The sequence below is a fragment of the Lygodium microphyllum genome, chromosome 14 (assembly GCF_053477565.2).
Source record: "Lygodium microphyllum isolate KBCC chromosome 14, Lygodium_microphyllum_v1.1.10, whole genome shotgun sequence".
Classification (NCBI taxonomy): domain Eukaryota; kingdom Viridiplantae; phylum Streptophyta; class Polypodiopsida; order Schizaeales; family Lygodiaceae; genus Lygodium; species Lygodium microphyllum.
In genome coordinates this window covers 92733625-92746937 of record NC_141148.1, presented here as the reverse complement: position 1 = coordinate 92746937, position 13313 = coordinate 92733625, and the positions used below count along the sequence as shown (strand labels likewise).

The window sequence follows — 13313 nt, the reverse complement described above, 5'->3', positions numbered from 1 at the left end:
GAGGGGAACACAATAACAAAGTAAGAAGAGGCAATATATCTACCACAAAGGCTGAAGGATGGATTCTTCACCTCCTCTTCGTGGTGTTTTAGAGTTCTTCATGACCAATTTGATCTTGGTACTTGATCATAGTATTAAACATCTTATCAGACCAATCTAAACCAACATACATGGTGGCTTGAAAGTGCCCATTGTTGATAAATGGTACTGAAGAGCTTATCAAGTTTATCCTCTTCACTAGCATAAAAACAAGTCTCTTGGACTTATCATTGCATAAAGATCCAAGGTGGCGATAAAGTGCCCATTGTTGATAAGATATTGAAGAGCTCATCAGATTCATCCTTTTCAGTAGCATAAAAATAAGTATCTTGGACTCATCAATCGCACAAAGCTTTCAAGTGCAGGCCGCCATCTTCCTTTCTTGTAGTCACTTGATTGCAACTAATATAGCAATCCACTTCTTAGAATCCTTGAAGCTCTACAAGCATGCCCTAAACAACATAATTTTCAATCTTCTTCCACCAAACCTCAAAGAAGGGGAAATATCACCCATAGATAAGGTATAGGAAGAGAAAATGGTCTTTAGCACCACAATTCTCCATCCAACCCCTTAGTTTGTCCTTGCTATGACTGGATCTTGGTTTTAATTTTATCAAACAACCAATGGAAACTTGTGAGTGTGATTTCCATAGTAGTTAGACAACCTAGACATTAAACGGCTTTGCTTGGTTCAATAAGCACTACAAGGGAATGGAAAAATAGCGATGATGACGGTTTGTGACACAAAATAGTGGCATCGCTATTTGCGATGCAAATACGTAAATAGCGACGTCGGTCTAAGAAAAAAAAAGAGTTGAAAACCTAAGCGCGGCATTTGCCACAAACATTTTTGTGAGAGAGCAAAAGAGAGAGCAAGAGAGATCTTCGCCTTGAGAGGGAGAGGGAGAGGGAGAGGAAGAGGGAAAGAGAGAGAACAAGAGCTTTTCAGTGCCACCGCAAAGAAGAGGGAGAAGTGTGCAAGGGAGAAAGAAGTAGAGAAGCCAAGGTTGGCCTCTAAAATAGAAACCAAAGGTGTGGGTTGTTGTTGGTTGGACCTATAGGGTACAAGGAAAGTAGAAATCATAGAAGGCTATCAGAGAAGACCTTCATCTAAATTCTAAGGAAAGTGGTTACAAGCAAATTTTGTTAAAAAGGAGGATACTTGGTCTTCATCTTATGTAGCAAACAATGGGAATATATTGAACTAATTGGCTTCGCAAGGGAATCACAGATTTGCTAAGATTAACCTCGTAATCTGAACTACATTGATACAGCTAAGGCTTGTCAGGCTCTAGAAAGCAACACCCCCTAAATGGATGGATACGTTGTTTTAGAAAGTCCTATTTCAGAAATTTCCCACCAAGAAAAGGATAGCGAAGTTCAGTAAATGCAATCCTTTCTATGCTTTCCATGGCAGAAAAGAGGAAGAGATGTGTTCCACCCCCTTCTAAGAGCCCTCAAGTGAGGAAGCAAAGAAAGCATTTAGAGGGAGTTTAAGAAGATCATGCTAGCAAATTTCTATTGTACAATCAAGAGCAAACAAGCACTTCTTAGAGCTTGTAAGGGCTACATTATTGGACAATGGTGTGGATTAGAACTTGTAGAATTCATGGTGGCTCTATGGCTCAGTAGAGATGATTCTTTTACTATGCTTATGAGTGTTTTAGGGATTTGAAAGGCTCTATGCCTTGCTATAATTAATTCAAACCTCAAGAGACTTTAATCCTTGAAGGATGCTATAAACATTTTACTCTCAAAGTTGACATAGTTGGGCACTTCTCCTTTTAAGAGCATACCCTTGTCCTCTCCATGTACATCTGAAAATTCTTAAGTTCTTCATATTTCCAATGATGAGGTATTATCTGCCTATTTTGAAATGGATTCAAGCCAAAAGAAAAGAATGGGAGGTGGAAATTTTCCTTTGGGGCAAGTAAGAGAGGAGCAAATACATGGCCCCCATCAACCCATGAATTTATCAAAGGTAGTAAGGAAGAAGGTGGTCTAGGATTCCCTTGAATTAAAGGGAAACTAGATGTTCTGAGAGGAAAACTACTTAGGAAATGTTGGGAGCAAGGTACTCCTTGATCGAAAATACTTGTATGCATACATTCTTGATGGTGACAACGGAAATTTATGCAAAAGATGGAAATTGCCAGGGTCAAATTTGGTCTCTACACATACACAATTTGCAATAAAAGTAAAAGGGTCTCATAGCCGACTTTATTGCATGTTGGCGAAGGATACTGTTGTAGGTGGAATTGGATTCGGATGGAAAAGAGTTTAGGAAGGAGAACATATATTAGACATGGGATTTCAAACCCGCTTTAGAAATGAGAGGAGGGTTGGTGTGTTAGTAGCAAAAGGGATCGGTAGAATAAAACGATGGGTGGATGATAGTCATAGGGTTATAAGTAGCGAACAAGTAAGAAGAGGCATTACGGTACCTATTTAGGAATTTAAAGCTAATATGGGAATTCGTTGCGAGGCAACTTGCCCAGCATGGTGTACCAAGTTTCAGAGAAGGCAACAACAATGTCTTTGCACTTAAGATCAAGGGTAAACCTATTCAAAACATGCTGAACGCTAGGGGCATAAGGGTCCTATGGCAAAGATGAAGTGTGAAAGGTGAGAAGGATCGAAGTTTGCTTGGAAGAGCTATGGCGAGAGTGCAAGAGCAAGAAAGAGAGAGACACAAAATGGGAACCCCAACAGTCACAATGTGTGCCGATGCCTTCCTTTATTCAAACTGTCACTAAAAGAATAAAGGATAAAGTGATGGTGATGGGTGCCCACCACCTGCAATGTACAATGGCGACTACTATCAGTGTAGTAATACATGGGCGGCTAGTTGGAGGCACCTTTACCCCCAACAACCTCCCACTTAAAGGCGAATCTGCCTTAGTGAGGAGTGAAAAGAAAAAAGAAAAGGCAATACAATGTACACATGTACAACAGGATGAGAAAAAACATCATCTCATCCAACACCCATCAATCTCCTAAGGAAGACAAAGTGCTTAGTAGTGAGGCTTTTCATAAGCAGACCTGCAGGATTTTTATCAGTGGAGATCTTGACAAGGTCAATAGACTTGTCCACCACGACCCCATGTATGAAGTGATACCTCACCTCAATGTGTTTAGTCTTGACATGGAAGATCGGATTCTTGGCTAGCTAAATAGCACTCATAGAAGTCGAATGCAGCGCAGGTATAGCATCAATCCCAAGGTCATGAACCAAACGGCCTAACCATATGGCCTCCTTGCAAATCTCGGTGGCTACAATATACTTGGCCTCAATGGTAAATAGAGTTGTACACTTCTAAACCCTAGATGTCCAAGAGACAGCACCTCCAACATAAGTGAATACATAGCCAGAATTGGACTTCCTACTATCTGCATGTTCTACATAATCCGAGTATGTGTACCCCACAACTCATGTATCATAGCTACCATAGCAAATACACATATCTATTGTGCCCTTCAGGTATCTCATGATATCCTTCACGACATTCCAATGCTTCTTGCCAAGTATAGCCATATAGTGTGCCACCAACTGCAAAGGCAATATCTAGACGAGTGGCTTTTACAGCATACATCAAACTGCCCACGGTTGATGCATAAGGGATCTTGGCCATCTCAGCCCTCTGCTCATCTGTTTGTGGGCAATCTGCCTGTGAAACATTCACATAAGAAGGTAATGGACAGCCAATAGGCTTCACGTCCTGCATGCGAAAACGCTCAAGGACTTTATGAATATACTCCCTCTGTGAGAGGTAGAGTAGTCCATGATGCCTGTCGCGCTTAATGCGCATACCAAGAATGTGAGAGACATGTCCCAAATCCTTCATCTCAAAGCTCTTCTTCAGCTGAGATTTAGGAGCATTAAGCTCATCATGAGCTTTCTCTGCTATCAACATATCATCCACATAAAGTACTAAAATAAGCAATGAGCCATCACAGGCTTTCTTCGTGTAAAGACACGGATCCAGAGCACTCTTATTATAGCCCCATCACTGCATAAAGGCATCAAACTTATGATACCACTCCCTAGGTACCTGCTTCAAGCCATAAAGACTTTTCTTCAACTTGCACACTAGGTGCTCCCTTACTAGGTTTTGCAAAGACCTTAAGCTGCTCCATGTATATCTCATCATGCAAATCCCCATGCAAGAATGGAGTCTTCATATCCATTTGATACATGTCCAAGTCAATCTGCAAGACTAAGGCCAAAACCAAGCGTAGGGTGGTCATCTTGACCACAGGAGAAAAGACTTCATCAAAGTTAACTCTATGCTCATGTTTAAAGCCCTTAACAAGTCTTGCCTTATAAGTTGGCTTGGGGTTTCCAGGGGTACTTTTCAGCTTGTACACCCATTTGCACGACAAAGTCTTCTTGCCCTTAGATAATGCAACCAAATCCCAACTCATATTCTGGTGTAGGGAATCCATCTCAGACTGCATAGTCCTCTTGAGAATAGTATGAAGCTGGCTCAAATGAGCAGACATCGTCATATTCTCCTTCATGCGCAAGTCCATAAGTTGCTTCAACCAATACATCTGACTTGTTGGACTTTTCTTGTCATAGAGATTCTTGATTTTATCCCAAAGCTGCCAAGCACTATGTGCTTCTTCAATCACATTGTAATGCACATGTTCAGAGAGGGACAAGATGAGGGTGGAGTTGCATAACTCATCAAGCTCATCCATTCATCATCAGTCATAGTTTCAAGTTGCTCGCCATGCATCCTTAATGGCTTTATCTGCAAATTCTGCACCAATACCTGCCAAACTTGGCTCTTCCAATAGGCATAATTCGTACCATCAAGCTTAATGATGTTAAAGATAACACTGTTTGTGGAAGAAGATGCCATACTGCAAGCTGAAACAGTACAGACAATTCAAAACTGCTTGCTATAAACTGTAAAAAATGACCAAAAAAACCACCAAAACCAAGGCAAAATGGCAAGAAACGAGTATTTAATGATGCTTCTCGTTAAGTACCATCAAAAGTACATAAAACCAGGATGATTTAATTTGAAGAATACATCACAGTCCGAAGATATATACTTGTAATTTATGACAACACTTTACAATGAGAGCTGAGAGTAGGCAAAACCTAATATTCAAAGTCAATCACCAATTGTCAATGCAAAACGAGCATCAAGCGGGTATCAATAAGCATGTAATAGTCAAACTAACATGAGCCAACACCCAAGCATGTCAAGCAAAGTCCATCAGTAAAGTCAGTATACTCCCTAATCAACAGGGCAAAATGTACATACCACTGCCAAGACCTGACACAAGTCGGTGTCTGCTCAGTGAATACAAAGCCGAATCAACCCAAGTACATCTACATAGACCAAGATATATCAAACATACATCATCCACGAGGAGATCCCAGTATCAAGTATCCAAAAGCTCAATATGCATAATCCGCACTGTTGCTCAATGTCTGATAAGCGTACAAAGATGCTTCCACTGGCACAAAAGTTGTAAGTGTCATGCAAATAAGCTCAAACAAAGCATGTAAGAGCACCAATGATGGAGTATCCAGGATCATACATCAGTAAGGCATCCAGAGCATATGAGCGATCAAGTACCGAGTGATAGCATCCAATGTCATGAAGACAATCCCAATCAATCTCTGGTGACGAGCCAAAGCAAAACCAAAATAAGCTCCATAATATCTAAAGTCAAGCCCAAATAAAATTTCAGTAGCATTCAAGTCCAAACAATGTAACTAGCATGTGTAAGTAGCATAAGCATCAAGCATGTACCAACGGGTCATACATAGACCATAGGTATAACCTGTATCACAAAGCATACCAGTGTAGATGAATGTCAAGTAAATGCCAACCAATACAAAGCTCAAACAAGGCTCAAAATACATTCTGAAACCATCCAAAGCATTGGCCAATCTTTATTTGCATCCCAATAGTCATATGAAACACTCGAGAAGCACCTGTGCCAGTAGGCAAAGCATAAAGTGACTAAATAAGCTTCAGTTCTCTAGTGATTTACTGTGTAAAATCGAGTATTTCAGACCACTAAATCAGCTCCAAATAATGACCAATCAATAGGCATACATTCCCCAATCATTCGGAGACCACTCGAGACCAATCGAGCATAAAATGACCATGTAACATAAGCATAATGTGTAATGACAAGGGGACTACCTTATTTTGGGCTGCCTGTGGACTGTGTAAAACAATCAATGGCTAAGCAAATTCAGTCCCAAATGCATCTCACATCATAGGCATACATTTCTCTAACATTCAAGGAGCATTCGAGACCAACCGAACATCAAATGTCAATGCCAAAGTGATTCAGATATAAAATGCTAATGTAAAACTACTGTGGGCTGCCTGTAAATTGTGTATAACAGTCAAAACCTAAAGTAAATCACATCAATGCTCAATGCCAAGGCTTGGGATCGAATGCCAAGCATAAACCAAGTGTATAGTGCCCAAATGAGGCTGCCAATGAGTGCCAAGGGAGAACTGAAGTAAAAAACGAATTTTTTTTTTGCAATCCCTTCATGTTGTACCCTGCAAATTGAAATAAACACTCGAAAGAATGCTTCAATACCTCTGAAGGAATGCCCTGAGGGTGCCCAAATGGACCGAGTAGGTGCTTGAGAAGCCGAAAAGTGACGAGAGCTCAAGAGAGTCGACTATGATTGTCAGGAAGGAGACCTAACGAGTGTAGGTAATCAATAGGAAGCTGAAGGAGTCACAGACCAAGGTCGAATGCTCAAGCAACCATACTCTGATACTAGTTGAAAGGTGAGAAAGATCGAAGCTTGCTTGGAAGAGCTATAGCGGGAGAGCAAGAGCAAGAAAGAGAGAGAAAATTGGAACTCCAACAGTCACAATGTGTGATCGAGCCTTCCTTTATTCAAATTGTTACTAAAAGAATAAAGAATAAAGTGACAGTGACATGCGCCCACCACCTACAGTGTACAGTGGCGGATAATGTCAGTGTAGTAATACACATGCGACTAGGCGGAGACACCTTTACCCCCAACAAAGTGAAGAAGCTAAAAGTATACACAATTACTAAAACATTCGCATGGACAATGATAGATATCATGAAGGATTTGTGGAGCCTAAATATCCCCTTCAGGACAAGGTATCTGCTTGGAGAGTCATAGTAGAGACAATTGTTACTGGTAATACAGTACATCAAAGAGACCTACGGGATGGAACATGTATATTCCGAAGGAAGATATAAACAACTTGTTCTAGACTGAATGCTTCTGATAGCAAGTATGGCCATAAGTAAGAGCAGTGATAGACTCAGATCAAGTATGGGTAGAAGTAAGAGTTGACACATCTAAGTCTGTCAACTCAAGAAAGTCCGCTGAGAAAGTAGTTTTATATGCGTGTCCGTGATAATTTCGGCTTGGAGGACTTACAGCATTCACTGCCAGTGCAATTGATGGGACTCCTCCAAAAATAAAGGTACTCCATGGACTATTAGTAGTCGACAGATGTGTCTACTGGTTGGTAATACTCAAGCTTCTCTCCCCATTTTTCATTGCCGACTATCTCTTCTGACTTCTCGATTTAGCTTCTCAACTCTTAATTTAGCTTCTCTCTCTTAGCTAGGCTTAAGTTGTAGACTTGCGTATGTCTACAATACCTATATTTGATAGGTCAACAAGTGCAAGTCCATAGACTAAGGTGTGTTGTGGCTCTAATACTACATGTAAGAGCCGCACTATGCAAGGGGAATAAGTCTACGCATGCATCTTTGAAAAAAGTAACCAACTAGAAAAGGAAGGAAAAATCCTGCTCAACTCGATAAGAATTATAACCCTTAAGGAGGTGCGGTGCTCCAAAAACAAGGCCAAGTTTAAGGGCACCCTAGAAATAGTAAATTGGTCTAGACTCACAACAAAAGCCTAATGGTGTTCAAATATCCCTTGCTTGATATGAAAAATAAATAGAAGGGTAGAGGGCAATCTGAGTTTTCTGGTCAATCTAACAGCTCGACTAAGCTTTTAATTTCTCTTAGGCATCTCGTCAATGACAACCCAAGTATAATTATAGGGCGTTCTCACCTAAGCTTTTAATTTCTCTTAGGCATCTCATCAATGACAACCCAAGTATAATAATAGGGCGTTCTCGCCATTGACCACCCTTAAATAAAAAGATGAACATTTGATCATATTTTGAAACACTTACTAATACAAATTGCCCTTCAAAGTACATGAGCATCAATTAATTTGGAATCATTGAGCCAATATGTCTTCGTAACAATTGATATACAAAAGGTTTGTTACATTGGAATTGGGGTTGTCAAGGAAGCTGCTTCCATTGACCTAATTTTCTCTACAAAAGGTTTGTTACATTGGAATTGGGATTGTCAAGGAAGCTGCCTCCATTGACCTAATTTTCTCTACAACAAATCTCCGCGATGACTCGAATGCCTTGTTGAGGTTCCACTTCCTCAATCCTTCCTCCACCCTTAACAACCTCCCCATCATGACTAAGGTAATATTCCACTTTGCACACCTCTCTCTTCAGAAGGGAGAGACCTCTTCTCTTGAGTTGCAAGGCTAGAGATGGTTGTATATTCGAGCTTCAATATACATTGTCCCCCTTAACCAACTCTGCCTTCTTGTATATCTTAATGTTCCTTGATAGTATTTTCTTCCAAGAGCTCAACAAACAAAGCAATATACCTTGAGCTCAAACATGAAAGAGGGCTTGTGTTAAAGCCAAGTCCTCTACAATGAACCCTCAACTAAGACATCATTTTATGTTATGTTGATGCAATACACCAAGCATCATTCAAGAACACGGTGTCTTTTGCTACTTAAATTTACTAAATAACTTGGCTCTTAAGAGATCAGCCTCCCCTCCCAGATCCATAAGCAGTCCTCTGTCTTCCGTACCAAATTTCAAGTAATTTAAGTTAATAGGAGAGATGTACTTACTCTTGCCATATTACCCTAAAGGAGGTTTCTTGTCAATGTATTCCAAGCCTCTTGCGGATTCTTGTTACAATTTATCAAAGGCAAGTAGAATTTGATGGCGAGTAAATAAAGGTCTCGAGTATCTTAAGCTTCACATGGAGTGGCCAAGCCGTAAATTTACAATGCTTAAGCTTCCTCTTGATTTTATCAAGAATCCACTGCACTTTCCTTGATTGGTTACTTGCTGCCCCATTGGGAACCCTAGATATCTGAAAACTCCTATGTAGACCACTTTCCTCTCCAGCCTAGGTTCAGCAAATTGTCCTCCAAGCTAATCCGACATGATTTTTGTATGTTGATCATGAACTATGCTGCCTTCTCATACCATTTTAGAACGTTCATTGCACTCTCCAAGATTCCGTTTGCTAGCTTGTTGTAGCATTATCATCAGATCATCTGCAAAACCCTGTCCTGCCAATTGCTTGCCCTGATATTTTACCCCCATGAGGCTCCCCTCTTGTGCCATGTTGTCCATCAAGGCCTCCTCTTGTGCCATGTTGTCCATCAAGCATAACAGAGTGTGTGTGGCCATAACAAAAAGCAAGGAGCTCAAATGGCAGCCCTACCTCACTACTTCCAATCTGAATTGGTGCTGTAAGGGACCCATTGATCGAAACAGAAGTTTGGCCCCCTTCAAAGAGTACATACATGAAGTTCGCAATTCTCTGGTGAGACCCCATCCGCAGTATAATTTCAACATCTAACTGCAAAAGGACAATTTTTTGACCTGAGATGGAAACTAATTCAGAAGCCATTAAAACATTAAGCACATTATTTTGAAGGTTCCTGCCTTTGATAAACCCATAGTGGTGCACATTTGTGCATTTTTGCACGTTGGACCCCATCCTATGAGCCAAGGCCTTTGTGAAGACTTTGTAGATGACTCTCATTAGCGAAATGGGACAACACCAATGATTCGGTTGAGTGCACACTGTTTGCTTTGGCACTAAGGTGGTGGGCAACTTGCAAGACACCCTTTTTCCCAATCAAGATTGATTTGATCAGTCACAACATATTTGAGCCTCCCACTCCCCAGGGGAAAACTTCTAGGTCAGTGAGACATTGTTTTTATTTGAGATGACCCTATTGACAAGAATAAGGATTCTTTGAAGTGCCTCCTGATCTATGGCAAAGATTGGGTTGGTAGAGAATTTGAAAATGCTTCCTGTAGGCAGCTGCAATGCTCTCTTGATTCAGTTCCCAATTGCCATTATCATATTGCAGGGCTACTGTGTGCTTTCCTCATTAGCTGTGCATTTCTTAAGAGACTTGACGAATTCTACTGAGCTGCAATACACATCTCCTACCAGCTTTTAACTGTACAAGAGGTCAATCTTCTCCATCCCCCGTACTAGAACAGCATGTCGGATCATCCGAGCTTGCTTGATTTCCTCGGCCTCAAAATCATTGAACCACCTAAGTCAAGCAACCCTGGCATGAGTGAAAACAATAAATTCTACCCATCTTAATTCCAACTCTCCTCCTCAGATAGCCGCATGCCTTGCAAATGTATGCACTACTGGACAGTATTGATAATTCGCTCCCAAACCAGGAGATGGTCCGATAAGACAATGCCAAGATCAACTTTGAAGTTAAACAATTTGGGGGAAGCCCCTCACCAGAGCGTTCATTCTCCTCTGCTTCTGATCAGAAGCAACCTCTATCCAACTTCACTTGTAACATTGACGAGCATATCCTTCATCAATGAAACATGACCAACTCTCAAGCATCATGAGAATGGCCAAACCTCATGCAGCAGGTACTTGCTTATTATAAGCATGACCTGTGAAGGGGCTGCCATTGCCCATGATTCGTACCTCGCAAATACACTTGAACTATTATTACCAACATTCAACAACAAGTTGAGAAGCAGAAGACCATCAAAGATGCAAGAAGCAGGGGGCCATCGCAGACACAACAGGAATGAATCAGAATTTTATTCATTACAAACTACAAGTAAATTTCCAATGTCCAAAGGACTAGGCCAGACTAACAACAGTAAGTTTCACACCCAACACGAACAACAAGTTAAGAAGCAGAAGACCATCAAAGATGCAACACAACAAGATTTCATTCCATACGAACTACAGGTAGAGTTCTAGAGCTTACATTCACAACACACACAACCAATCATTAACAAATTACAACTCAGACAAAAACTCAATATAAAGACAGGAGTGTACATTACGTAAATTCACTGTAGATGCAAAATCAAAGTTAATGAATTCCAGATGCAGCATCATTGTAAACGCAACATCAATGTTAATGGATTCCAGATGCAGCATCATTGTTAATGAATTCCAGACAAAGACCTATCGATGTAGACAGTGACTGACCTTTTGCATACTCTGATTCAAAGGAATCCTGCGTTTAGACGGAAACACAAGGAAAATATATATCAAATAAGCACATTAAATATATATCCAATAAGCACGTATTTACATTTACATTGTAATTGGAGCGACCGGCAAGACATTGCATTGCGCCAGGGACAACTGGTACATTAGCAACCATTTACTTATTTGAACCTTACCGCACCAGAGCAACTGATGACGGAGGCGGAACAAAGTAAACACGAGCGGACTGGACACAAACACACAGCTACATCGGACTGGACATGCATTTACTGCTACATAGACACATCATCAGCAAGACCGTTTATTTTATTGCCCTCCAGAGAAGTATATGTCGAGACTTGACATAGGCACATGGGCCAGGCTGATTGTTGCAGCACCAGAACATCACTCCCCCCCACGAAGACGCAGAACCAGATGGAGAGTACTCTCCTTCTGGATGTTGTAATCAGCCAGAGTGCGACCATCCTCAAGTTGCTTCCCTGCAAAAATAAGCCTCTGCTGGTCAGGGGGGATCCCTTCCTTATCCTGGATCTTTGTCTTGACATTGTCGATGGTATCAGAACTCTCAACTTCCAACGTGATCGTTTTCCCAGTCAAAGTCTTCACAAAGATCTGCATGCCTCCCCTGAGGCGCAGCACAAGGTGAAGGGTAGACTCCTTCTGAATGTTGTAATCCGCAAGGGTGCGTCCATCCTCAAGCTGCTTGCCAGCAAAGATAAGCCGCTGCTGGTCGGGAGGAATACCTTCCTTATCCTGAATCTTAGCCTTCACATTATCGATAGTGTCAGAGCTTTCAACCTCAAGGGTGATAGTCTTTCCGGTTAGGGTCTTGACAAAGATCTGCATACCACCACGCAAGCGCAGCACAAGATGGAGAGTGCTCTCCTTCTGAATATTGTAGTCAGCTAGGGTGCGGCCATCCTCGAGTTGCTTGCCAGCAAAGATCAACCTCTGCTGGTCGGGAGGGATGCCCTCCTTGTCCTGGATCTTGGCCTTGACGTTATCGATGGTGTCAGAACTTTCCACTTCAAGTGTAATCGTCTTACCAGTGAGGGTCTTGACGAATATCTGCATGCCGCCACGAAGCCTCAGCACAAGATGCAGGGTACTTTCCTTCTGGATGTTGTAGTCAGCAAGGGTGCGGCCATCCTCGAGCTGTTTGCCGGCAAAGATGAGTCGCTGCTGATCGGGGGGGATGCCTTCCTTGTCCTGGATTTTGGCCTTGACGTTGTCGATGGTGTCCGAGCTCTCGACCTCGAGGGTGATGGTCTTGCCGGTGAGGGTCTTCACGAAGATCTGCATACTGATGACTAACTGATGGTTCGACGAGTGAATAGGAAGGAGATGGAGCGAGACGAACAGACAGAGACCTCGATCAGCACGAAACGGAAACCTTGTTAACGAAGGAAAGATCGCAGAAGGATGGTTCAAGAAACGCGCCGGGATGCCCTTTAAATAGAGAGAGCGTGTTGTGGCATGCCTCACGCGTTTTAGGGCCTTTCACACCACGTCGCCCCCTTGACCAGCCACCCACGCGTTCCTTCGTTGGTTCATTATTGGCCGTCCACCTGTCCGTATCTTCTAGAATACCAGATTCCTTTGCCTAGACTTCTTCGAACATCAAAACTATTGCAATCTTTGTTTTGTTGGGCCGGTTACACACCCAGGAGATGGGGGGCCTCCAAAATGACAAAACCTCCTCGATGTATATAAGTCACTATTTAGTTCTTCTTCAAATCCTCATCATGGGCATCTATGATGACTTATGGGCCCCCTTCTTCCTTTATCTACCCAAAGGCACATGATGATACACATCATGAGAAAAAGGCAGGTATACCCTGTTACTTGGGCGGAGAATAGCTACATAGGAGTGCAACTCATGGCTCCTAAGAGGCCATATGCCTTTGGGTAGCCTTATCAATGGGCTTTCACATTTT

At 41.9% G+C, this 13313-nt stretch overlaps 1 protein-coding gene across 1 annotated transcript; it reads right to left on the bottom strand.

The window, feature by feature from the left end:
- Nucleotides 1-11413: 11413 nt before the first annotated feature.
- On the bottom strand, nt 11414-12809 carry LOC148025858 (polyubiquitin-like). Its single transcript, XM_087693119.1, has one exon. It carries the CDS (start codon nt 12676-12678, stop codon nt 11761-11763), a length of 918 nt encoding a protein of 305 aa, XP_087549245.1. The 5' UTR covers nt 12679-12809; the 3' UTR covers nt 11414-11760.
- Nucleotides 12810-13313: the final 504 nt, after the last annotated feature.

Excerpts from the sequence above, each read along its gene's own strand:
- LOC148025858 (XM_087693119.1), bottom strand. The coding sequence starts at position 12,678 with ATGCAGATCTTCGTGAAGACCCTCACCGGCAAGACCATCACCCTCGAG.